Source organism: Cyanistes caeruleus, chromosome 13 (genome assembly GCF_971803275.1).
Source record: "Cyanistes caeruleus chromosome 13, bCyaCae1.hap1.1, whole genome shotgun sequence".
NCBI classification, from domain to species: Eukaryota; Metazoa; Chordata; class Aves; order Passeriformes; family Paridae; genus Cyanistes; species Cyanistes caeruleus.
In genome coordinates, this window is record NC_141713.1 from 13,157,433 (window position 1) to 13,185,367 (window position 27,935).

A 27,935-nucleotide genomic window follows, 5' to 3' on the forward strand; every position below is an offset into this window, starting at 1 on the left:
TACAAATCTTGCTTTTGGGAAAGCAAAACCAGGCAAACACCAACACAGTGGATGGCAATACCAGGAATGGGACATTGTATGTCACAGCAGCAAGAGCTACCACCCAGGCATGAAACCAACACTTGGACCAAGGCTGACCAAGGCACTCCAGTGAGGAAGATTCACCTTCACATTCAGCTTTACTGGGCTCAGCAATTGCAGCAAGGTTCAACTGGGCAGCTATCTGTTATCACACAAAGTTCTGTATTTTACGCCAGCCCCAAAGCACATTTTCCATATAAAGAAAAAAACTCCAGAAATAATTTTAATATAAAATGTTTTTATTGTTTTTGAAAACATTTAAAAAACAATTTTTGAGCACTTTCAATAAAAAAAATAACTGAAATGCTACTGCAATATTCAACTACTGTAGTTTCAGCAGTACAACAGACAACAAAACACTGGGGAAGAGGGGAGAAACTGGATTTCCTGCACTAAATGAAAATGTGGAACAGGGATTTTTCTTTCCTTATGGTGCAGTAAATAAAGCACAGTATAGTACAAGACTATTATATGATCCTCAGATGCACTGCACAAGAAACGCTTTCCTTCTTTTCAGTTCGGAAGTCAGTGCTTATTGCAATTATTTGCAAATTATTTACTTCATGAAGTCTTATCATGATAAAATGATGCGAAAATGTTTTTCAACACCAGAACAATAAAAAATAATCCAAGAAAGGAACATATTTAACAATAACTAAGCTGAATTAGTTAACATAAAAAAGTAAATAACTTGTGAATAACTATGCTCACCTGGTTAACACTGAACCAGCTTCAATACAGCAAAAGAATAAAAAAAATAAAAGTGGTTACAGGAATATATCTAGTACTGTACAAGATTAAGTCATTAACACTCATGCACGTTTTGTGATCATGTATTAACATGGTGAAGCCAACTAAACTTAATTTTTCCTGCTGCAATATTCTCATGTAAGAGAATCAAAAATAGAAATATCTCATTGAGATCAATGCACATTGCTACATAAGACAATTTCACCTGTCACTTTTAATGACATTTTGCCTTTTAATAATGAAACACATTAAAAAGTTGGTTTTTTGTTGGTTTTTTTTTTTGTTTTGCCTTTTTTTTAAATCTGTGGGCCGTATTTGTTGCATTTATCCTAAGGAATGTGCCTGCCACAGGTTCAACAGAATTTTAGTGCAATATATGAACCCAGAAAGTTTGCTGGACTAACCAAGCAATCAAATTTAAAGTGTTTGCTGCAATACTGTACACAGGGTACAAATTCACTAGTTTGTATACTTTAGCAAAAACTGCTATCAAAATAATTTATTTCTTATGTTAGCAGGAAGCCAATAATGTAAACAAGGGGTCAGAACTGTCTCAAATTCATAGTTTTGGAGTATCTGACAAAGACAGGCTTCCATTTGTTAGGATCACGGAATTTTCCTTTGGGTATTGCATACTTTGGTGTGCAGTAGTGCTCTGTCTCAATGTATCATAAAGAACTAACTAGCACTAAGTACAGGGACCTAACATTAATTATAACACCAACACACAAACATATCTAAAATGATACATACCAATGTACAAAGCTGTGCCTGTGCCTTGGATTTTACTTGAAACAATTCTTATCGAATTTAATACTTTGAAAATTAAACATATATTTGCTTTAAACCCACTGATTATTGAATATTTCTGCTAATTAAGTCACATGTTCGGCCCAATGTAATGCTTGCATTTAAAGAAAATTTTAAATGCACTTTTAAAAACCTTTGGTGATGGCTGCATAATTTAGAATGCATCAGCTTTAAATCTCCTCTTGCTTTTGTGAGAAATCTTCTTTAAAAACCTAGCAGTTAGGCTAAACCTTCTTTCCCCAAGTCCCCCTCAGTGTCAGTGTCTGCGGCCAGAGGTGAGGCCAGCCCGCCATGGAACACGGGCTGCTGCAGCTCCTCCCGCAGCTGGCACCGAGTCACAGACTCACACAATAGCTGAGTTGGAAGGGACCCTCCCCCTTCATCAAAGCAGGTTTCACCTATTCACAGTAGTGCTGGCACTTCACACAGGGTCAGGAAACAGAAACAAAAAGGTGCTGAGTGTCTCTCAGACCCATCCTCCCACCAGGGTGAGAGGATGTTCAGCACATCTCTGTCAAAAGGCCATGGGCAAGTACAGGATTCAAGCCCTGCCTTCAGCAACTGTAGTCTACAAGAAAAATGGTTCAAGTCTTACTGACAGACACCCGGCAGGACAACAAGCAGAAGGTTACTATGCAGCTTTTAGTCTCCTCCCCATTGCCTTGGAAGTCACTTGGTCTAAAGCAAACCACATTATCAACAACATCCTTGTGCTTCAAGGAGGAATCAGAACTGTCCAGGTTTGTTCCTGATGAAGTGGCAAAACTTCTGATGCAAGCACAGTGAAATCAGGCCCCCATAAGGTGCTATAACTTGGCACAACTGTTTGTCCCTGCAGAAGAGGCCGTAAACTCGTGATGAATTGGGGCAAGGGCAAGAGAAGCCATGATATACCAGCACCTCCAGTGCCAATGCAGTAGCACAAGTTGAATCAGCACTGCCAAATATAATTGACCAGTACTGGGATCTCGAGTAATTTTCAAAAACTGAATAAACAGAAGACCACCAAGATACTTAAAGAAAAACACTAATCACATGAAAAATCTGAGCATCTTCCCCTTAGAGAAATCTAGGAGGGGATTACTGAACCTCCCCGTTCATAAATTCATGACCACTCATCAAAGAAATGTAAAAGAAAATTTTTCCTCCTCTATTTTCTGCTTTGTTTCAGGTCACAGGAAAAGTAATCAATTTCATACTAGGCTTAGGAGATGGTATTGTAGCATACTCAGTGCACCACTTCTTTTATAAAAACCTGCCTCTGCAAGCCCTCTTTCTAGCATCAAGGCCATAGCTGGGTAAATACCTCTCTCTTTTGACCATTAGAGAGCCATGCTGATAAAATAAAAGGTCTTTTTTGGTTTGAGTGAACCAGTGAGACAGAAGTCTAATTCTCATTTTCCAGAGGAGAAGCATTTTTTTCCTTAAAAAAAAAATTAGATTCATCAACCCTGTCAAATCACTTTTGAAAACGGAATTCAGGCTTCTAAAACAGTAAGTACATTTAAAGTTAAGTTTTACCAAAAGAAAGATCACATGTCTTACTGTGTATCTGTAAAGTGCCTGGCAGTATTATGGCTCTATATGAAATATTTTTAGATTAACCACATTTTCTAATATTTTTATAATCTTTTGTTTGAGAGAGAGAGAGCAAGACAGAAAGGCCCAACCTACTGAAATAGAGAGAAAATAACATCTTCCTACGCCCTCCACTAGGTTAGGAAAGAGCAAACTTAAAAGAAAAGGAACCTTTAGAAACAGTGTTTTAATGAGCTCCAACAGCTCTCTATTAAAAAAAAGGAAAAAGAGGGAAAATATCTTGTTCCTTCTCTAGCATTGATAAACAGTACCTATCACTTTAAAATAGGGGGTTATGCCTAGATTAAATCTCAGTGCTCAAAATCTTTTTGCATTTATTTTACCTAATATAAAAACATTGACATGAGAACTAAAATATCAAGTATGTCATGAATATTAATGGATAAAGCAACTACATAAATTTATTTCTCTTAAATAAAAAAAATTTAGTGCATCTTTTTCCTTGATCATTCCTGTTAACTTTTCCCATCTCTGTGTTTTACTGGTGATGCCAACGGCACCAGTGCTACAGAGATATCCCAAAGTTCACCATCAAGCAGTGCTGCAAACAGCTACACAATTATCAGGCATCTGCATGTCACCTGGTCCACTTGTACCCACTCCCCACCACCTCACCTACCTGCAGGTACCCTGCATTTCAAACCTGGATGACAAAGGTCAGTAAAGATCACCTACTAAGAAGTAACCAATACAAAGTATGGAAAGTCTACTAACAAGCTTGAATTAAAACCCTCCCAAAGCATCAACCATTGATTGGCTGCCATTAACCACTTCTTTATTTGCTAAAACAAGAAATGTTGAATGGGAAACACTCCAAAACTCAAATTTTAATACTGGCTCTTTGATAGCCCATCACCTTCAGAGATTTGTTTAAAATTGGTAAGACTGCCTTTTCCTTACTGAAGAATGAGCAACAGCAAACTTTTTTTAAAAATGCCACAATACATAGCAAGTGTTTCTGCTGCGGGAGGCACTTCCATTAAGACAAATACAATACGTCTGTCTTTTAGATACAGTGTGCTACATACATATTATAAAACAAGATTAACCCAACATTTCAACAGCAGGATGATCCTTACTCTCCATCCACTCAAAACCTGATGCAGTCATTGAGTTAATGGATTCATTGCAGATTTGTTGAAACAAGGGGTCATTTTTTAATTCCTCCAGTGTAGCATCATCGTCTTGTCCCTGCTGACGACCTGGATCAAACAGTAGATTTGTGTCTAAAGTGTTCAGATCGTTAATGCTGCCTGAGAGCTCGGAAGACAACCTGATGTCGCTGGGAAAGACAGATGCAACATTATTGAGATCTGATGCCACCTGATTCACCAGCTGCTGGTTTGTTGGCAGACTGTCCTCCCCTAAAAGGTCTTTTACAGTGCTGCTAAAATCTAATTGCTGCTCTCCGATGTCTGATTGTGCTTGGTTATCTCCAGAAGAAAAACTGATCTGATCGGTGCTGCTATTTTTTGTGAGGTAATTTGGTGTTTGGAATTCATAAACTGAAGTGCTGGAATTGATCATGCTTTGTGGGTTGGCACTAGGAAAAGCAGTGGATGTCTCCAAAATCTGAGTGAGATTCATCCTGGCTGTGTAATTTGAGGGCATGTTGTTCATTCCCAAACCTCTCACTGCATCATCACTATCAGAATCAAGTTTGTTTAACAACACATTGGTTATTTTTTTAGTGTTTGTTTGTTTCTGAAGAGACGGGAAGGCCGTCTGCATCATCACAGTCAATGGGACCGACTGGCTTCTCTGTGCTATGTTATTGGCACTGGTGTCTGCATGGATATTAGCAAATACATTGTGAACTTCAGGAGTCACTGGACTTCCAAAAGGTGTCAGATTAGACCGTGGTATATTTGACACAGGGTAAACAGTGCTTCCACTGAGATTACGCTGGCGATGAACAGCAGGGCTCACACTCCGACATCTCAGACTGTTGTTGAGAGATGAACCAGTTCCTTTGTTGTCCAAAGGAGCAGGAACAGCAAAGCCCTCCTGCTTGGTAGTGCTAGAGACAGGGGCTGCCTGGTGCTGCACAGGTGAAACAGGAGTCACACGACCGAAGTGAGTGTCGTGGTGGCGCGGTTGAGACTGGTATGACTGGCCGGGAACTGCAAAAGCATGAGGTTTCCTGAAGCGATCTTCCACCAGCTCCTGGTAGCTTGTAAGGATACCGTGGTTTGCAACCGAGGAATTACTGACCCCACTGTAGCCGTTATTCATCCACTCGAGCTTCGTTTTGTCGGGATGGGTAGCCATAGGCCGCTGCATTGGCTTCACAGGGCTACTTGATATGATGCTGGCATCGTGGTAAGCCATACTAGAGCTGATGGGAGTAAATGCAAATGGGTTTCGGCATTCCACAGGACTTGGAGGGACACTGCTGCTGCAATTGGAATGGGGTGTGCCAATGGGCGTGTGCCGGCTGCTTCCTAGGGCACTGTCTACAGGAGTTGTCTGAGCCAGCCTTGAACAAGGGCTCTCTCGAGACATGTTCTGAGATCCAGCAATCATTTCAGAGGTGGGTGTTGGAGTCGGGGTGGGGGTGGGAGTTGGGGTGGGAGTGGGAGTGGGAGTGTGTATCGGAGTGCTGTTGTTATGGATCGAATGGTAAAAGTGCGTGCTGCTTGGGTGAGATGACACAGGAGCTCCTTGAGCTGCAGCCTGACTCTGAAGTGTCATTCCTAGACAACCACCATAAGAATGGGAATTATTCATGGACATTTGCTCCTCCATGAGCACCAGCTCCTCCACAATGCTGTCCTGGGTAAGGTCATCATCAAATGAAAAGAAGTTTTCATTTGACTGAGGGACTGCATGCTCAAACTCTTTCAGCTCAGACTGCAGAGGTAACTGATTTGAAGACTGTGCTTGTATTTGATCCAAGGAGTCCTGGATCTGGCTCTGTAACTGCTGGCTGTACACATCCTGCTGTATACCTTCACAGTGCACTGGCTCCCACGCAGATTCCTGTAAGTCACTAGAGCCAGAGTGCCCAGCAATAGTCATAACACTGATATCTTGCTGCTGATCACAATTCACAGATGCAAAATCAGAGGTTTTGGTGATATGGTGCCATGTATTTGGGTTAAAGCTGCCATCAGATTTTGAATCATTTTCTATGATAAACAAGTTTCCTTCCAATTTTACTTTTATATCTGGAGATGATGCTGATGCAAGCTGCTGTTCTAAAGCAGGATCACAGGTATTTAAATTGGTGCTCAAAGAAAGATCTGTTGCTAAGTTTGCAGCAGCTGTAGAAGGTACAGGTACTGTCACGGGCACCTTGCTAGGAACTTGAGCAAGTGTTGCTGTATTGTCACTGTTAGCTAATGATCCAACCTTCAGAGCCTTCTTAGCATTGTTAGCTTTTTGACCCTCCACAGCATTACCAGCTGTGAACTGCTCCACTAGTGGTTTCTTTACAGGTGGTAACTGGGAATCCTGAAGTGTGGAAGGTTGTCGCTTTCTTGGACTTTTAGTACATGTTTTTTCTTTAATCATAGACTCACCAGTAGGAGGTGAATTGATGCTGGTGCTGGACAAGTTTTGACTGGCAACTGTGAGCTTAAGAGTGCTTTGATTATTGCCTGCTGAAGAAACTGGTGTGATTTCATCAGATTGTGTCTTATATTTGGTCCCTGCTTCTTCAGCTTCCTGATCACAGCCCTTACCTGGTTTTAGCTCCACGACCTCATCCGCTGAAACCTTCAAGGCTGCAACCTCAAAATTAATTAGCTGTGCAGGAGGCAGGTCAGGGGTTGCCTTTATGGATTTAGACATGTCAGAGCTCTCTTGGCCCTGTGCAGAGTTCTCGTCCAGCAATGCTTCTGGTTCTGTTTTGATCTTGACTGCAGGCGTAGCTACAACAGTGCTAGGCTTGGATCCTGGAGACTGAAGGGAAACAACAGATCCATTTTTGATCTGTGGACCAGTCCTCCCTTCTTCCACTGCTCCTGCACTAGTGCTAACTGAAGGCGTCTGTTTGACGGGCACACTACTGCTGCTCGGGGCTAGAGATATTGCTGTCATTTTTACCACATTTAAGGAATTCACATGTGGAGCTGGCACAACAGTCTTGATTGGGCTACTGGTAAATAGCACCGTCGTGGGAGAGCGGATGGTGAGAGCACTGGTGTTTGCTGGCTTGGGTAAGATCTGCGGGTAGCGATGTCGGGCAGAGCGGTCACCAACGGGGCTAGCGGGAACGTTCTGGGGAGTCTTTGGTGGCTGCTTGACTGATTGCATGTGCTGAGTGACCACCTGAACATTGAGCGGCAGGACCTTGCTATCAGACGATCCCATGGGACTTGGAGATGTCACCAACTGCCTGGTCCTTGGCACCTGTAAAGAGAGAAAAAGTTGTGGCAATGAAGCAAGAAGACCCCAAAGCCCATACATTACCTCAGCCCCAAGCATTTCAAAGGTGAAAGACAACATAGCTCAATACACCAAAGCTAGTGAATATCAGTTTGAAACAAAATAAGCTCTCCTACTTGTCCAAGATAATTTCTATTTCTCTGCCTAAGGATTGGTAGACAGATATATGCCCTCTATGTTTAAGGCATGAGGCACTGGTATGCACACTAGTCTGCTCTTCTAATTCTCTGCTAATGAAAGGGTCATTCTCATGTTTCTTGGTTGGTATAACCACCTGGGACAAAAAGACAGACATACAAAGGTTAAAGAGAAGAGGATGTGTTCAAAATACTGCTCATTTTTAAAGTTTCAAAAGTGAGTTAAATACAAACTCACTACCAGGCAGAAAAACTGGCTTATCTACCAAAATGAACAGCACAGTGAACATCTTAAAACCAAATAACGGTCCTGTACTACAGAGCCCAATTTTATATGGCTGAATGACAAAAATGTTCTGTACTACAGACATTCATTCAATATAAAATTTTACCTGCCACTAAATGCACTGGGCCAATGAAAAGCAATTTAAATTTTGTATTAGGGCCTCAGTGACCCACACAACTGGTGTCAGCTCTCTCATGTGGCTAAACTTCATGTCAAAGCTCACTTTAATGACTTCCAAGATGAACTTGACCCATGCTACATGATCAGAATTCTGCTGCCTCTTTATCAACCCTGTAACTAATGCGGTATAACACAGCCCAGACAGAAAAGCATAAGACACCCAAGCCTCTGAATGGAAACTGTTCTAATCCACTGACACGACTGCTCAGCTACTGGCAATGTACGGTCTTTTCATAGGGTGGATTCTCTGGAGAACTGATGGAGAGCATTACCGGTATGGGGCTGGGGACAGCAGCCACAACAATGCCAATAGGTGGAGGGGACAGAATGGCAGGACTTCCATTGGATATACTGGTCACACCATTGGTTGCAGCCCCTTCTGTTTTCTTTACTGGAGACTCTCCTGGCAAAGGAGACTGCAGTTTCTGTTCTTGCTGCTTCTTCTGGATCTTACGCTGCAGCTGCTGCTTAGCATCAACAGGAGATGGCAGAGTTTTCACTTGTGGTTGAAAAGAATTACTTTCAGCAGTAGGTATAAAAGCTGAGGGCTGGGGGATCCCTTTTATTCCTGAAAACAAAACAAGGAGAATGAATTACAAACAAACATAGCCTGTCTGCTGTGGTGCCACTTCTGTATCAAACAGAGAATACATGGCAGGCATCTCCAAAACCATTCTGGGACCACCTCCTTAATGAGGTGCTCCCATCCACTTCATGCTTAAATCTATTCAGCTTCAGTTTATTTCCAAATCTGTGGCAAAATCTCTGTCTGTTAGACAAGCTGGGCTTTAGCTGCTAAAATACTCTGTATGGGCCTCCTGTTTCCAGTAATGTCAAATGGTAACTTGTGTGTCAACGCCATCTCAGCCTCGTGCACTTCAATAAAGTGGCAGCAGAGGGCGGCGGGCACGTTTCAGATGAGCCTTTAAAATACAGCACCTGCTCAGTTTTGTTTTGTTACCTGTTCTAAGGCAGCTTTAAATGAAAAATGTTTCCAGAAAGCTGTGGGTCTGTGTCACAGAGAAACAACTATGAGCAGATGACATTATCTAATGGCCAAGGCATCAAATATAGTGCATCTAATATCAGAATAGATCAAAACCTCTGTGTGATCACAGTTAATGGGGGGAAAATGGCAAAAAGGCAAGTGTTCAGGAAAAAAAAGAAAAAAGTTTAAAAAACAAAGGAAATTAGAATGGGAGAACAATTTTTTTCTGGAGAAAATACTTCACTGATCACAAAGCCAGCAAGTGCTGCTTTCAGGGAAAAAACAGATTTTATGTCCTTGTGCAGCTAGTACTAATTTCCCTTACAAAATCACATCACATTTATGATCTTTTGTTTATTAACAGTCAAGAGGATTAGCATGCTCTTTGGAGACCAAATAACCTTGCTGAACTACCCCTTTAGAAATGCTTTAACATTGTTTCATTTACACTTTGAGGTTACACAGTTTTAAAATAACTCCTAATTATAATTAATCAACATCATTTTACTACTTTACTGGTTTTACTGATACTAATTTTACAATACTAAACCCAAGTATTTGTTTTTGATGCCCAGCACACATTTAGGAACTGTGATCTGGGAGCCCACTCTCCCAGCAGCAGTCTGCATGTACCATGAGAAGTTGAATGCCACAACATCTCCACTTTCACAATTTTTTCTTCACAGAGCAGTGAAATGCCAAAATATATTGCAATTACTGGCACACAGTTATTCTATATGGGCAAGTAATATTGATAAGAAAAAAACCCTCAAACTTTTCTTTGATGGGGCAAGTTGTTTTTTTCTCAGTTAATGCACAGACACTGTAGTTTCCTGCAAGAGGAATGGAAATATTTTTGTTTGTCATGCTACGAAGAGCCTCTTCCAAAATGACTATCCAAGCCATAGAGGCATGCACTGGAAGTAACTGACTGCCCTTTTCCTTGAAGGAAATCATCTTGTCTTGAAGAAAGTGAGGGGGAGAAGCTATGTGAGTTGAAGAGCTGTCCATACACTGAGCATCCCCTCTAGCAGCACGGCAAGCAGAACCAATGTAGCCAAGCATTAGGTCACAATGGAGCATACAAGCAGCAAAACCCACCACTGCCACCTGTCATGTCCAAGCTGGAATAAAGGAAAGAGAGCTGGAAGGAGAAAGAACGCGATCCAGAAGGGGATCACCTGAAGTCCATCTTCCATTTAAAACTGTCTTGTCTCAAGAGGTTGGCCTTGATCTGAAGACATTTTGCTTGATAGGCCTAGTCAGAACTTCTCAAAGGCAGGTCTGGGGGCATACTGTGCACCTCCATTTCCCTTCTTACCCTTCGTTTTTGTAATTTACTTTAGCCACGGTCACCAAAACACATTTTAAATGATTAAGAGACTGATTTTGAGCATGCAGAAGGAAACAAACCACACAAAAAAATCTGCTCTTGGCAGAAAATTGTTTCCAAATTAGGGCAAGTTAGCAGACAGAAACACAGCTACACCAGCAGTCTATCTAGAAACCAGCATTGTAGCAGCACCAAACTCCTGTTCTAGCCAATCATGAAAGGTCAGCACAAGTACTCACATGCCCTGAAGTGCTTTACATGTGCAGGGTCCTCACCAGAGCAATGGGAGGATCACCATTTAAACCTGAGACCAATGCTGATTTTCAGATCTTTACCCAGACTACCAGCAAGAACAGTAATTTGCAGCAATGTGACTAATATCACATAAATGAATGCTCAATGCTCAGAGTCAGTGTTAAAGTTTGCCCTGAACAGAAGTGCTTCCTCAAACCAAGCTGTTACTACTTTCAGTAGAAAGGTCTCTTATTTTAACATTCAGCATTATCTCATTACCTGCTGGTGCCCCTGCCATTACTGTTAAAGCTGCCATTGACTTGGTACCAATATAGTGACTTTTGACAAGGAAACGAGCCAATTCCAAGACTGTATCAAAAGGCTGGCTCAGCACTTTCTGGGCCCATTCACAAACAAGCCGGCAGGCTGCAGAGACAACTTCCTCATCCGCACTTTGCAGCTGCCCCGATGGCTCTGCTCCATCCAACTAAACAAACAAACAAAGGAGGAAAGGTTACTTTAATTAATACGGTCTTTAAGGCATGAAAACAAAAATAGAAAGCAAATTATTATCAGAATCACACCAAAAGTTGGAGCAGTATGTTCAGAGTTTTACATGAAGTTATGAGAGTGAGATCACAACATTAGTATCTTGCAAAATTACATGTCTTAACGATAATCTACAGGTTGTTTCCAAAGGCATTATGTGGAATTTACATTTCTGGAAGAAAATCACACAGAATCCTAATATTTGGAGCACCAACAATTGATTTTCCCCGTATCCAGAGTCTTGCCAACTCAGCACTCACTATTACCCAGGAACTGCTTCTTTCACAGGGGTATCTCTTCCCTAGCACTGCCTTAAATAAATACAGCAAAAGCAAAACAGAATCAGAGTTAAAAACGTGTATATGATGGATAGGAACACTGTAGAAATCTACTTCACCTCCTAAATTAGCTTGAGAGTTTTGCAATTCATTGTGAATTTTACAGAGAAAAACATTAAACAACGATTCAGAATATAGGAGTCATAAAGAAAAATCTTAAAAGCTGCACAGATCCTCATTTTGTTTTGAAAAGTTATGACAGAAAAACAGCATAATAAATGTTAACTTGCAGAAATATATATAAATAAGTAAATATATATCATACCCCATCTCCAGTTTTATGAAAGTCAAGGTTGGGCAGTGTTGGCATATGCACAAAAGCCTTCTTCCTCAGTCCACTGTAGCAATATGTGAACAACAATTAAGGTCTACACTGTATGCTTGTTAGCTAGGGGATATGAGAGAAGAGCAGTAATTCCTCTGATAACCCACATAAGCTTCAAAGGCAAAAACTCAACACAGAACTAAGACTTCCTGTCATTAGCATGATCTCACAGCCAGCCAGAATCAAAAGTCTATCAATGGCTGCATTCTTGGCCATGTCATTGGGTTTCTCAGCCTATGCAGAGATGCTGGCTATGACGAATTTCATTTGATGACTTAGAACAAGCACTAAACCATGCCAGGCAGCTGCAATTAGCTACTCAATATTCAAATAATTAACATAAGTTTTGACTAAACACTCATCTAAACAAGATGGGAGAATAAATAAAAAAAGAAAAAAGTCACTATTAAAAAATGCATTCTTGAATTTAGGTTCTATTTTATTTCCTTCTCCTGAAGGACTTCCTCAAACTGAATTTTCCCAGGACAAGATAAAGTGTCCTATGAGTGCATTTCTTCCTAAGATTTCACACCATTATTGAGGCACTCTCTCCTTATCCATGATAATTAAAATAAAGACAAAGACTTTTTCTTACACTTATCAAATCGGTACACAAAAATACCCTCTATTACTCAAACTCACTTGTTTATTGGTCTAAGAATCAAATCCGCCTATTTTTTCCTCCCCATAGCATTAGTCTGGGAGTTCACACACAGCGTCTTTTCTCCATGACACACAAATCCTTTCCACGATCACTAATTTTAAATATGTCTGTATTCTTTCCTAGGCCATTTGCATTAACCTGGATGGAGCATAATTACAGAAAAAGAAATCCAAGGAGCTTGGGAATTACGGTAGGTGTGAGACCAGGTCACATTTTGATCATTTTGAATTAGAAACATTGAAAATAGAACTTAGAGATATCGCCTGGGTCAAGCTACAATTACATCGTATGATTTCTTCCTTAACACCTCTCTAGCTCTATGCAAACATGAGTACTAAATTTCAGATTTCACTGCTAAATAACCAACACTGTATTGTATGAAACAGTTTAACTGACACATAACTTCTCCATTTACTACAACATGGAAGGTTTTTTCCCTCAGTGGAAGACAAGCAATTCTGGGCTGCCTGCTAGCGCTTAATTCTCTAAGTGCATGCTTCAAGTGAGACCTGGCAAAAGCCAGTATCACAACACATCCACATCATTACTGTTACTTCTTTTGAGTGGTTTTTAATTAGGGCCTATGAGTGCCTCAATGCCTTTTAGCCTTTTCATGCTCTTCATCCCCAGCTTACTGCAGGCGCTTTGCCTACCCAGCACATCAGGATGCAGTGAGAGCCAGCCTTGGGGAATGCAGCAGGTAGGACATTACTTCACCAAGGCTTCTAAGGGTTCTCATGGGAAAGTGTAATTCTTGGCTCAGAAAAGAAAAAATTCTGACTGATGAAAAAACTGGTTTGAAAATCACTAACAGTTTTGGTTCCTTTATTCCAATATCTCTCTTTGCACTAAATTATTAAATACTTTGATGCCTTGCTGTTGTGACAACTAAGTGTCAGAACCTAAATTTAAGTACTTGTTTCCAAAGTTATACCTTGCAACCTAACACTACTGCAATTAATAATTTTTAAAGAACGTTGGAGAAGTGTCGGCATTTTTTATTCAACATTACTTCCACATTTAGCCAGTAGTTAAGCCATAATGACAGATGTTCTCCAGGCAAGTGCAGAAGAAGTTACTGAGAAGCATTCTAGCAAAGGATATTTTGATTTGCCTCTTGTGCCTAGACGACGGGCCTTCATATTTGGAAAGACATTTTTCATGATCTTTCCAAAGTCAGCAGCACTTAATGGGTGGTAGCCAAGATTGTCACAATAGCTCCTGCAATAAAGAGAAAGAAAGCGTGAATGGAATTGTAGTTAATACAAGAGGCCAGCCTACATGCTAGACTCCAAAGGTTTTCAAAAGAAAACACTTATCCCCATCCATATTTAGAACCACATTTAACATTAATGAAGCTATCCACAACGAATTGAATGCATTAAAAATGTATAAACAGAGCTATTAATATCATAGTTTTTGCCTTGTTCTCTACTGAGTTCAAAGACAAGTCATGTGGAGACATAACAAGCAGTGGCACTATCTAGAGCACAGCTAAGATTTACTCCACAATTCAGTTTGAAGCATGTTTCAATTCACTTATTTCAAGACATAATAAAGCAGAGACCCTGTTCCAGCCAGAAGCACAGCTTGAGTGTAAGGCCTGAAGTCCTGCAGGAATATTTGAAAAGCAGTAGGTAAGAGATGTGTCAGTGTCCAAAGAAAGATTTTGCATATACAGCTTGTATAATAATATATAAATAATATATATTATATTATATATATAATATAATATATTATATAAATAATAGACCTTAACAGAACTAAACTTAAAAAGATGCCTTCCCAGGGAACCAGCTTTATAGGTGAAACATAAGCTTATACTGAGGACCCAGCCCTCCTACCACTGTGACTCTACTGAACTATGAGAGATACTTGATTATAGACTACACTATGCAACAGCCCTAAATTAACAGAGATTCCAACTGCTGCTGCAAATGAAGAGCATCATGTGACTCAGTATACAACCTGATGATACAGGGGAATAAAGAAACAAAATGCAATCGTTTTGCCATCTTTACTAGTTCTAATAAAATGGGCACTGTTATCTGTCTTCAGTTCTCAAAAACAGCAAAAGGAATTCTGTTTCAGCATCTAAGACATTTAAAAAACATGCTCTTGAAACGGAGAACAAAAATGGTTGGCTTTGCCGCAAAAGGTGAATGTTCTGGAAAATCAGAAACATAAAGCAAAGGAGAAAACCGGCACCTACTCTGGAATTGCTCAGGGCTGCACGAAGACAGCAACTCCCTGTGCTGTTGCACAGCAGGGATGTGCTGTGGCCTAAAATGTACCAGTATAAAACCTCCTCAATGAGATTCCCAACAGCCACAGCATCAGCACAAGATAGCAATGACCTTCTTTCCTGTGAGAAGTCCTATCAGCAATACACAAAAACAACCTGCCTCTGAAAGGGTGACTACACAATCAGTGTGGTTATCAGTAAGACAGCAGAGAAACAATGACTTCACACCGTATAGTTGCCTGCTACTCTAATCAGGTACATACACACAAACAACCCCCTTGGAAACTCAGGCAGATGCAAAGAAAAAGCAGCAGTCTGAGGCAGATGCTTCACCCCCAGCATCACCTAGTAACAATCTGCATCCAAGTGGACCAGTCAAAAGGTCTTCTCTTCAGGCTGCAGCTCTGTAGAAAGCTGTATGTATTTCTTCAGATACTTCCACTGCCTTCACTTTCTCAGTAAAAATATTAGTAACTACAGAGCAAGTATGTGCTGCCTTTACCCTGGCTGTATATTGGTATCTTTCACTTGGAAAGCACCACCACGGATGTAATGATTTTGATGATGACAAACAACATTTATGCTCTTTGGATCTGACATTCCCCTGCAGAGCCTCCTCCCTCCATGTCCAGGGCCACTCTGTCCACACCAGGAGGCACTGCTTACAACTGGTGTACAGTCAGGCATCGGTCTAGTTTCTGCATGGAACATCAAGAAGCTTTATATCCAATTTATATACCAACACATTTTATTTCAACGTATGTCACTCACAGAAGCTGTTTTCTAGATATGTCTCTTCTTTCCTGCCTCACTTTTCTGATTCCTACCCTCATAGGAATCAGACATTGCTCCGTGTGTAATAAATAGATCTCTGTGTGCTTTTTGTAACTTGAATCTGGCCAAGCCTCCATGGATTCAAACTTTAGTCTGAAAATTCCTGAATGGAGGGTCTTTGTTGCTTACCGATGCTGATTACAAGACTTCAAGTCTCAAACACCATTCAAAGGAGGACTCTCCAAATTTCTCTGCCATAGTCAGCAGTATCTTTGATTGAAACTCAACAATGTCAGCAAAATAAAATAAAAAAAAAAAAAAGAAAAAAACCAAGCTAGTAAAACACCAGGATTAGGGATCTACCAATCTCTTAACTTCAAAGTTAAAATTATTCCTCCCTTAGAAGAAAATAAAGAAATAAAGAAAAAGGGAATAAAATTATCCATTCCTCGAGTCTAGCACATCTGGTTTAAGACAATCACTTGCTAGCAGCAAAAACATACAATCTAAATGGTCCCCTCATATCCAAAGTGGCAGCTCCTGCAAGCTTGTGATTTCTGAGCTACCAGTATAATCATGGAATTTCAGTTTTCAGACAGATCATCCTACATGGCCCCTCCCCCTCCTGGCTTGGCTGAGAACCCTCCACATCCATCGGTGGTCTCTCATTGACTTGACAGGACATACCAGGAGTCTCTCCCCTGAAGCTCATCTCTCTGCTACTTGCACTCTTGGCACATTGCTGAGCCCAGGAGCTGTTTTGCTCTTCGAAGGGTGGGTGGGAAACAGACAGGGGGAGGGAAGGTCTAAGCAGAGATAGGAATGACAATGGACACGCGGTTGCTTTGTTCCTTTGTACACAGCTCCCCTACATGATAAGCAGAAAAGGCTTTTTTTTTTTTTTTTGTAAGATTTTCAAATTAAATGTACTCCAGACATAAAATACACTGGCAGTGCACCTGAATTAAAACACACACAAAAAATAATTAACCAAAAAGCTGATGAAGACAAGCCGTGCAGCCCAGCTTACACAGCTTCCTGGGCAGAAAAAACCAGCATGAATATTAAATGAAAAAGAACCTACTGAATGAAACAAAACAGAGTTCTTGGTTTATCCAATCCCCAAAACAACTGGTCTCCAAAAATGGTTAGAGTCAGGAACCTCAGAAAGTTGTAAGACCTCACTGAGCTGAGAAACAATGCTGGCATATAAATATAATCAGGTAGAATGGAAACCAGATGTCTGAAAACAACTAGAGAAATGAAATTGCAGGTCAGACTACCAAGATCAGCAGCATAGGTGAGAAACAACTGTTTTGGATGGAGTTTGATTTGCTTTCAAAGGACTTGTATGTGTAGTTGCTTATGACATGGGACTAGACTTTGCAACACAACAGGTCCCATCCTATTCCTAACAAGGAATTTTATATAAAAACCCTGGATAAGCACTACCCAACAAGATTAGTATGTCCTTTGTGTCCTTCATGTGTTCAACAGACATGGTATACCTATACCTACTGTCCTCTTCTGTGCTAGCTTCTGAATATTTTTCTAACTTGTTCGTTGATATACTTAACACTTAGTGCGTATGATCTATGCATCAGGTGGCACCAAGTGGCCTAGCAGCCAGTAAAGCAAGGATTAATGATTTACAGACTAAGGGAAAGAGATACAGGATGACTCAAAGACCTCCTAATCCATATTAAGCGTATCAAGTGAATCTTCAGGACACAAAATTTAGATATGAATGACTTTCGTCCCTTGCATCATGGCAGTAAAGTAAGATAAGAGGTCTCAAGTGTTTACTGAAGGCTCAACAAATCATTTTGTGGACAAATAAGGATTTTGCCTGCATAAGTACAGCATGACTGCATTTAGATTTGAAATCCTAGTTCTCTAAACTCAGCTAAATCTACACATGACTGTGTGCAGGAGGATGTTTTCTAATAGGAACAAGATATCCAAGTAAAACTGACTTACAAGAAAAGATTGAAAGGATCTAACGGGAAGCAGCATCCATTCACTGCAGGCTGGATAACATGCTGGGCACCTCCCTTTGAGCTCCCATGCTTTCCAGCCTGTACTCCCAGATAACGCCCAGAGGATAGCTGGCAGAACTGTGAGCACCCAACAGAAACCCAGCTTCTTACAGCTCAGTGTATTCTGTCAGTACAAGCAGCATCACAGCACCAACAGGAGGTGAAACAGCTCTCATCTACCTCCTTTCTAAAATTCAGCTGCAAGCTCTCAGCCTTCCCAAGTGCTACTGCCTTATATTGTGATGCATTTTTAATTTATTTTATCCCTTTCAAAAGAAAGATGAATCCATTTACTTTTATCCAGTTAGAAACATGAATTCACACTTGAATTGAAGAGTAACAAAACAGAAAGAAGAGCCACTGTATTGAATAACCCCAGTGAGAAGGGGCTACTGAAATGTGGAAGAACTGCAAACACTGTCAGCAACTTCTGTGGAGTGCAAGCTTCTGTCTTTCCCTCTTCATAAGAAAAAAAACATGCAAGGTGATGCAGAATGCCGGTAGTTTTGCAAGATTTATTTTAACCAAAATTTACATCAGGAATGAAAATGCTGGTACGGTGCAGCACTCTCCTGAAGCCTTGCACTTTTGATTTACACATGCAGAGTGCATAAGCTTGCTTATGTGAGCTCATGCAACATTCCATCTCTGCACACGGAAGAGAGAAGTGGTTCATATAACAGAACTGAGTTTTGAGAGGTCTTAGCACTCTTAGGTAAAGAAAAAACTTATCAAAACTAACTCACATATTTATATGCCTGTTCCCCACATCCCACTCCAAGACTACTTCTCCTTTGGTGTGCAAGAATAGCTCATGAAAATATTCAAAGAAACTGAATGTTTTAAAAACAGAACAGAAGCTTTCAAAGGAGAACAGATTCCAAACATTTGATATTTTCCTGAGTATTTGCTTACCACCCTTATTTTGTTAGGGAAAAAAAATACAATACACAAATACTTGATGCAGCTACATACAAAGCCATCCAAATTTCACACTCCACAATCTGTAGATGATGATATTTCCGGGCATCTGCAGCTTGGCACAGCATGGAAGCCAAGCAGATTTGTTGCTGAAGCAGGCCATAAATTATTTAATAAGAAATATATTTAAGAATAACGCTCCCATCTCTCTCCCGCACAGCAGCTGCCGCTGTTGCTGTGTCTGCGCGAGCGGCTGCTGCTCGGGGATTGGCCATCCCGGCACGTCGGTGCCATTGGCTGCACTGCCAGGCTGCGTCACCGCTCCTGGCTGTGCAGGAGCTCAGAAATAGGTGTGTGCATGTTTATCAACCCCAGGCAAGCCAGTGCCATCATGCTTCAGCTCAATCAGAGTAAAACACTTCAGCAGAGAGAGATAATTAAAAGGAGGTATTTGCAGAAGACAACCCTGCAATAACAATTACTATGGGGTGAATCCTGTAGGCACTTAAGAGGTGAAGGGATTCAGCTCCCTGCAAATTACTGTAATCGTTCAGATTATGGAAATACTCATACTAGATCATAAATCTGTTATTCATCTTCAGGCAACTGGGCTGAGGATGATTATTTCTTTCCCCCTCCCCCATGAGGTATGTTCTGTAAATGAATTCAAATCCAACTTTCATCAGACAGCTCCTTCTCCCTTGCTTCTAATCGCTTTCTCATTACACGGTAGCTTTGAGACTTGACAACACAGATTCACAGTGGCCTTGGTTCTGGTTTCATACATATTCAGATATATTGTGCCTCTGTAGAAATCAGGTTTGCTACAAGAAGGTCCAATATTCATGCATTATTCTGGAAAGAAAGGTGAGATGGGCAAGATTGTATGTGCAAAATAGCTGCATTTATGGGGAACAATTCAACCCCTCACCCTTGTTAAGGCAGTCATATATGTATGTAAACAAGCAGACCAATGCACATTGTAAGACAGTAACTGATGCTTTTCACCTGGGCCACTCTGCACAAAACAAAACCAATATTCATTCATTCACCCAATACTGATATTTACTTTTTAAGAAATACTTGTACCTTTCCTTCAGCATGTAAGGCTGTACATGTAATGCACAATTTAAACATCACAGTCTTGTCTCCAGAGGAAGTAGTAATGAATGCCACAGAGTAGCTACTACATTCTCAGGTACAGCAGCATGGCCCATCACGTGTCCACACACACAAGTTGGGTACCTGCAGAGTGAGCATCACACAACACTGCACTGGCTAAAGACGTTCATATGGCACTCACTTGTATTCATCATAAACCTCCTGCTTGGGAAGGGATGTCTCGGGGTGCTCTTCCAGGGTGTTGCGTATCCACGAGAAGGCGTGCATCTGCTGGGCACGGCTGGACGACATGGAGATCTGATCACTGAGGAGAGAATGAGCAATGCTGATGAAGACATGGCTCTACAGCTCCTCCTCACTTACAAGACTTAATAACTGTCTGTCTATACAGGTGGAGAGACACTAGAGACAAAAAGGTGCCTCATGGATTTACCTTTTCCTTGTGCCATGGGCAGCAGTTTCTCCCTCTTTCATCCACAATTTAACAAAGAGACTCTAGACTCCAGTTCTTGACTGATAGACAGTGACTCTTAAATTTATTATTCCTTACTGGCCACCTCTAAGCTTCTGACCACTTAATTTGCCAGCTGTCCTTTGGGAACACCCAGTTCTCCCAGGAGATACTCAGTGTGCTTCCTATAGGCACCTGCCTGCCTGTAACCGTCCTAGGAACAGGTTTATTTTGTGACACTGATCTGTGGGTTTGTTTTCTAGGACTTCCTTTAGTCAAACAAGTGTTACCAGAAATACCATCAGTTTTTTCTTTCACCCACCATCACATTGGTGTTGCTATTTTATGACTTCATACATAAACAGTGAAGGAACAATTACACAGACTGTGAAACACTTTCTCTGATGACTCTTTCATTTTAGGATATTTATAATCACAAGCCTTTCATGCAATAAAAGATTCTAAAGTTTAAAAAAAACCCAACATCTGATCTTCAGGAAAACAAGAGTAGAAAATGTTTAATAAAGATTGCTTCTGCTACCAACATCATGTGAATGATTCCTCGGCAGTTAAATGCCACAGGAAGTAAAGCAAATTTTCAGTACTAGCTGCTCACCTTTACACTCACACACATACATACCTTTTGTCTCCATTGTTGGGACCCGAAGGCAGCTGAAGGTAGAGGTAGAGTTTCTCTAGGTCTGTAAACTTCTCAACTTCTTGCTAGAGAAGGTGTTTTGGTTGGGGAAAAAAAAGGTGGAGAGAGGCAGAGTTGGGGGGGAAGCAAATAAGAACAGTTGAGCTTGACAGCTAAAAACTGTCATCTGACAGTATATTCCTAAATAATATAATTTCAAACAAGAATATATTTACTTATGTGGAAGAACATGAATGTGAGCACTGTGTGACTAGAAATGTGAATTCCTATTTTATTTGCACATCATCACCCACTAGAAAGCACTTGTTACAATTACAAAATGCAAATGCAATAAAAGCAGAATCTGGAAAAATGTTAACAACAGATCACTTCTGTAACCAGACATGTAACTTGAAAACTTGATCTTGTCAGAGCACACATGAAGCTCTTCTGAGAATCCAGCATCACAACCAGCTATACTGTAACAGCATGGAATGCCAGACCTGATCCTGCAATCCACTATATTTACTAATAGTTAACTGTCACAGACTTTACTGAAGTAATTAAAAAACTTAAGTGAATATATATTTTTTTTGTTTCCTTTGGAAATCAATTATTGAAACTGTTATTGCACACAAGCCCTTCAGTTAACACCCATCTCAGTTATGCCACACTCCTCCTCCAGAGGATACCAGCTAGGATCAGACACAACGGTGTTTTACCTGGTGTGTGCAGCCAGTGGTTGCTACACAGAGACCACCTTTTGGTCATCTGAAACCAGCTACATGGACTTAAAAACAGAAGAAAAATCAACTGTGGCAACATGCTCAGGGCCTGCTCAGCAGGAATGCAAGGAAGGCCATGCAGTAGGAAGCACAGGATGTTTCCTCCAGGAAGATGTTACAGAAGCACTGCCTGAGGTGGTGCACCATCAGTACAGAGTTGGAGACTCACTTGGATCTTTTTAAAGTCAGACTACAACTTCTGGATTGCTGCTAATTCTCTTTGTCTTTACTGGTGTCTTACTGCCAATGTAGCATTTTCCAGAAGGAAGAGAAAAGAGGAGGGATCAATACACAGTGAGACCTGGCTCACTTCAGCAGTGAGCAGAATGGAGAGTGGGGAAACCAAAAACCTACACTTCACTTCAAACTGGGGCTCCCTACCAGACCCAGTCATGTCCAGACCAACCTCTTTGGCACAAAACTGACAGCAGCACCTAAAAGAGGAGGTTCCACTTCTTCATCCCTGACCCCAGACCCTGCACAAGGACTGGTGGGACACAGTATGCAGGGAAGGGTGCTGGGAGAGCACGGAGTCTCAATAATCCCGGCCAGCAAACCCTAGCCCAGAACTGCTGCACAGAACAGGGCCACCAGCAGTGTGACAGACCCAAGCCAAGAGAAACACGTCCAGAAGCACACAGGTAACAGACACTGGGTGTGTTACTTTTATAAGCTGCAGCAAACCACAACATTTGGTTGGGGCTTTTTTCCACTGACAAACTCCTGAAATTTCCTGATTCCAATTTCTGTGTGGCTCTACAGCAGCTTACAGAGCAGTGGTGCTCAGACCACCATGTATCCAGAGAAGTATTTCTTAATAATAATGGGTCCATTTTGTCAAATTCTCTGTTCTTCCTTTCCTGAATGAATCACAGCATTTAAATTGGTGGGTTTTCCTTTAGCAAGCTCATTATTGCAAAGTCAATGTTCTCCAAAGAAAGAATTTACAGAAAATTAATCACTTTGAGAAGACAGAAATTTAACAAGAAAATTTGTACTTCATTATTAGATATCTTCTTGTCCAAGGAACTTAACTCTTTTTGTTTTAAATGGCAAAAACCCACACAGCACACCAAAGGGCATTGTCTGGGCGGGACTACCTTGCATGGTAAGCACTAACCCACAAGACAAAAGCATCCTAGGCAAAATAAATTCTTCCCTCCTCTCCCCATGAGTTTGACACTGAACTGGAAAACAAGTTCTCCCTTCCAAATCTAATGTGCCCAAGTGCAACGCAGAAGCCGAAGTTTTAGATGAAATATTAAACCTTTCATCAAAATACACTGCAGTAATCTCAGTGCCCACTGCAGCTGAAGCCATTTCTGTGTCATGGTAGGAGGAAGGGGCTGTGTGGAAGGGCCCTGTCTGAGCCACTCAGCTATACAGGTCCCACCTGCCAACTCCCCTAATTAAAGAAAAAGACAGTAACAAAAAACCGCAACAACAAAGGAAAAATGCAACTGGGATTGTGTTAGCAGAACCTTTTCCAAAGGATAGGAGTGAGCCGGTGACTCTCCCATGAGCAAAACTGCATCCCTACATCTGAGGTGGCTGAGGATTGTGGCTTCCTCACATCCTTCACAGAGGCAGCTGGAAAGTGATGTTTTATCTCACTGTTTGCACTCCAACCCCACTCCTCTCCATGCCTGGCCCAAGGCAGCACTTTCTGCACAACTTCTTCAGCTTCCAGCAACAGTAGCAAGGGAAAGCCCTGGGAAGGCAGAACTTCCTCAGAACGGGAGAGTTAAAATAAGTCACAGGCAGTTCACAGAAGTAATCCTACCTGGGTGATAATTAGATAAACCTAAGCTTATTAGATGAGACTGAATCTATTTAGAGAAAATCATCTTAAAACTGAAGAAGTGGCAGCAAGAAGATGTAGTGTGACAGTCAGTGCAAGTAGATTTGGGAAAGACTGCATTTTGTTTACTTAAAATTTATTAAAACATTTTGTTTAGTCTGTTTTCGTATTTCTGAAACCCTCAAAACTTAGTTACAGTCTTGGTAAGTACAGTCTTCTTCAACCTCAGCTGACATCCACCTGTTCTCAATGTAAATGGTCTGGTGAATCCATTAATAACTGCAGTTGCTATTATTGCAATTGTTCAAAGCATCAAAAATTTACAATTTTTTAATTCAGTCAGAATCACAGAATTTGGGAAATTGGAGGAGCATTTCAGCTGGTCTACTAACTGACTAAAAAGAAAAAGGTTCACTCACTCATTTTTCTTTGCACTAGGTTGGATGCATATGGAAATAAATAAGAAGAAACAAGAACACAAAATATTCTATAAATTCCCACCCCAATCCCCGAATAGGTCAATAGTGTGGAAAAAACAGGTCATTAGAGTGGAAGAGAGTCAGGGCATCAAAAGGAAGAATGTGATGCTGGCACCATCTTGTACCAACTCCCCTTTGTGCAGCCTGTTAAAGCTTATGCTACCGTTGTTCTAAAAACCACAGAGCCTGTGAAATGTCTGGGGAACCCTTTTCTGCTACTTAAAAGGATCTAAGTAAAAAATCCTGCTTGAAGTATCCTGACCTTGATTGACTGGTTCTATCACATCAGATGAAGATGGTCTAATTCTCCAAAGGCTATTTATAAATCATATTTCTTGAAGCTGCATTAGAAAAATGCACAAGCATACTGAACTGCTTGCAGGACTGAGGTGTAAAGCCAGCACAAAGCATCGCCTCTGGTACTCTTGCTCTTCACACATTACCTTTATCTCCTGCAACTGGAACCATATAAAACAAAGGGAGATTCAATGAAGACGGGGATTAGGCAGTATTCATACTAATTTTTACAACTCGGCTTCAATTTAGCCAAAAATCTATCAAGCACTCAAAATACCGCCACGATCTTATATTCTGAGACAGAAAAACTAAGGACAAAGAATTAAAAACCTCAAGTCACAGCTAAGCAAAGACTTTCAGTAACACATAAAGGAACAGAAATCTCTGCTCTTTCTGTTTTGACAGTTACCAAATACAGATAGGAAACTACAGAAATGCACAAAACAAGTAGCAAACAAATTAAACCAGAGATCAGTGGCCACACACATCTGCTTCAAATGAATTTGTCCTTTAGATGCCTAAAATAGACACAGAACAAGATTTTCATTGAAACAGATGCAACTTTCTTTTTCATTCTAACAGGCATTTTGACTGAGCAAAATAAACACCAGTGAAATAAACCAGGATGACCAAAACAATGTGGGGTAAGTTTTTTTTAAAATTAAAATAGCAGGTTTTGATATCTGTTTCCATTCTGGGAGACACTAACTTGTAGCTGCAAATTTCTCCAGCACAAAGAGACAAAGATCTATTCAGCATAAAATGAGGTTAAGGACTTAATCTGTGCTATAGGAAAGAGAGTTTATTCATGTTTCTGCTTGAGCCAGAGAACCTAGAGATCTGAACACGAGTCCCCAAAAATCAAAGAATATCTTTCAGGTCTCCTGACTTTGGTGGATTGGTTCTCTCCTTCTGGCTTTCTCTGCCTGCTGATCTACTGTCAGGTCACAAACATGAGTCAAGCTTCATTTCAAAGCTGTCAAAAGGGAATTACCAGAGGAAAACTCCAAGCAAAAAAAAATATGCTTTTTCTCCATCGTTTACCTAGTCAGGCCAAACTTTAAATAAGATAGAAGAATATACTAAGGAACAATTGGAAGAGCTGCTACTTCTGTAATGTACACAGTGCAAATGTCATTCAAATTTGAACTATTTCAAATTTCCATAATGAAAGCAGAATTACAGGTTATTTCTGTCCTGGAGTTTGGATAAGAGGAGCTGAAGGCCATGGGCACTCTGCAAGCTTTATGCAAGACTACTGTTTTAGAGAGCATGGACTGCTGTTAATATTTCTTTCCGCATTTTGAGTATTTATAGACAACTACACTCTAATCAAAGTGAAAAAGGCTGTGCCAAGGGCAATGTAACCTGCACCTACTGGCAGAAAGGCCCTAAAATCTGTCATACTTCAGCAGAACAAACATTTATTATTTAACAACTAGAACTAAAAATAGCAAAGTAGTCAAGCAATCATCTCCCTACTCTATGAACAGAGAAACAAAAAGCAAAGATTAAGTAAGTTACTCTAGGTCAGATGGTTTGTTGGAAATATCACCAGGACAGAAAATAACTAATACTAAAACCACCCTTTTATTCTAGAAAGCAGATAATAAATACATTTGATATACCTTATCTGAGCAGAAACAGGACCATATTTCAGGTACTAAATATTCCAAACAAGCCCTAAAAACATATGGCAGCTTTGTTCTGACAGTGCCCAAGCACAGGTGCCAAGGCTTTGTGGAGCTTCTGTCGGTCTCCTGTAGGGCCAACACACGAATGGCACCTTTGATGCCACAGGACCGACAGACGCTGCCTCAGCACACCCCACACCACCAGCAGCTCTGCTTTCCATGGCCATTGATCCAGCACCCTCTCACCAGCACTGACCTCTTTGCAGAGGACTAAGGAAAGAAACCTTGGCCTTCTTGCTGGGTGATTATATGGAGCAAACCATTTTAAAAACTGGGTTCAAAAGTTCACTTAGTATGTGGCTACAAATATAACAAACGAAGTCATAAGAGAATCTACTGCTAGACATGTTTACTACAGTTAAAAAGATGTTATAATGAATTTTTAATGACTGTTTACACCACAATTCTTGCTAATTATCGTTTTTGGATTGCACAGTATACAATGATTTTCTTATGATCTCCCAGAAACTGACAGTATGTTGGAATGTGAGTGGTGCAATGTAACAAGTTGAAGAGATGACTCTGGACTCTTGTATGAGAAGTTGCAGTCTCAGTGCCCTTACACTGGCTGCTTTCCACAGCCCTCTGCTATGAGCCACCTCCACAACATCAACACAACATATTGCCATCACCTCTGTTTCTTCCTGTTTCTCTCCCTGCTGAACTGCGTTGAACTTGGCAGCCTACGAACATTTCTGTGTGGCTCTGCACACGGGGGCTGTGACTGGTGCTGCCAATGGAGGGATTCAGAGCTACACAGCCACAGCCTTTCAGTTCAACATGCTTTTACATTCTGTCTTGCAGCTCACAGCTTTCCAAAGCACCTAAAACCACAGAAACCATTTTGCCAGAATTCAGCTAAATTTTGATTTCCTCAAACTATTCTGATCTCGGATTTTTCTTTTTTAAACTACCTGAATTAGATCTACCTTTGCTAACCTAGAGTGGCTTTTCCACTGTTGACACGACTCCTCTGAACTCATCAGCAGGACAGACAAGGAGGCATCTGGAACAGAAAATTAGACCATCAGGACACTGCTGCTCTGTTCCAAGTCAAGCCATGGAGACTGCTTTGTGTCCAAGACTTCTCTGTCAATCCAATGGATAAGACCTACCCAATACCCTCATACAAACTGATAATCCCTGCATCAGTACACAAAGTCCATAAATCTGCAGAATTTAATGCAAAAATAGTCCTAGTGTAATTCCATTTTCTTAAAACAGATTGCCAAAAGCAGATGACTGCTTAACCTCCTACTTATTTACTCCCTCTCCAATGCTACTCAGAAACACCTACCCCAACTCCCATTTTTTTTTTGTACAGAAATACCTGGTGTTGAAAAAGAGTTTTACAAATTCAGTTTTGCAATCTGTCCTTTTACCACTGAAGACTCATATGCAAAACAGTTAAGATCTTAGGGCAGCTGCTTGGTGTTCACAAATGTCAATAAGAAATAAAGGGGACAAAAATTACATTCTGCATTCCTATTCCCATTGGGTGCACCCAAGAACTTTTAAATAGAGGCTAAATGGGGTCCAAAGTTTGTTTGCAACACAATACAGCTTTAAATCTTATAAAACAATAAATTAAGACATTTTAAGGCAAGACAATTCAGTATCACGTGAATCAGATTTTGATAATGTAACTTTGAGGAATATTCTTTGTTAGCTCAGCCATACTATTTGATAGTATCCAGATGGTTGTCTGTGACACCTTTTTATCTTATCCACTGGTACTTCTGGATGAACTGCTGAAGGTAGAAAGTCAGGATAAGCAATCCCTTCCAGTCCTAAGATTTATGAGCTCAAGACTCTGATTTAAAAAAACTCACAACCCGCTCACTACTAAAAACAAATAAAACCTCTTTCTGAAGTAGTGCTTCCTAAAAAGAATCTCTTATCACTGCCTAGATCCTGTTATTTTAATGCACAAATGAAGATGATGTTTTTGCAATTCAAGAGCCTTTCCTGCTTCAAAAAATGATCTCTGCTATGTTCGCAGCACAGCAGAGCTAACAGGACCT

General features: G+C 40.7%; 1 protein-coding gene and 1 long non-coding RNA gene across 3 annotated transcripts in view; one reads left to right on the forward strand and one right to left on the reverse strand.

Annotated features, from left to right (window-relative positions):
* Positions 1-299: 299 nt before the first annotated feature.
* The window catches only part of RFX7 (regulatory factor X7), a 50,035-nt gene continuing 22,399 nt past the window's right edge, over positions 300-27,935 (reverse strand). Inside the window, exons 3-9 of the mRNA XM_086848936.1 lie at positions 20,859-20,941; positions 19,949-20,071; positions 13,771-13,887; positions 11,943-12,027; positions 11,070-11,277; positions 8,508-8,803; positions 300-7,596 (exon numbers count right to left, since the gene is read on the reverse strand). Coding sequence (XP_086705062.1) covers positions 4,285-7,596; positions 8,508-8,803; positions 11,070-11,277; positions 11,943-12,027; positions 13,771-13,887; positions 19,949-20,071; positions 20,859-20,941 — 4,224 coding nt within the window. The 3' untranslated portion in view covers positions 300-4,284. The remainder of the gene's footprint in view (positions 7,597-8,507; positions 8,804-11,069; positions 11,278-11,942; positions 12,028-13,770; positions 13,888-19,948; positions 20,072-20,858; positions 20,942-27,935) is intronic.
* Positions 793-27,801, forward strand: LOC111934154 (uncharacterized). 2 transcript variants are annotated; one of them, XR_015275807.1, is made up of 6 exons: positions 4,411-5,773; positions 10,173-10,501; positions 12,790-12,856; positions 13,297-13,366; positions 24,800-24,861; positions 26,377-27,801. It is a non-coding gene; the product is annotated as an uncharacterized LOC111934154 (long non-coding RNA). The 2 variants fall into 2 exon arrangements; XR_015275806.1 differs by lacking the exon at positions 10,173-10,501 and having other exon boundaries at positions 793-5,773; positions 26,377-27,522.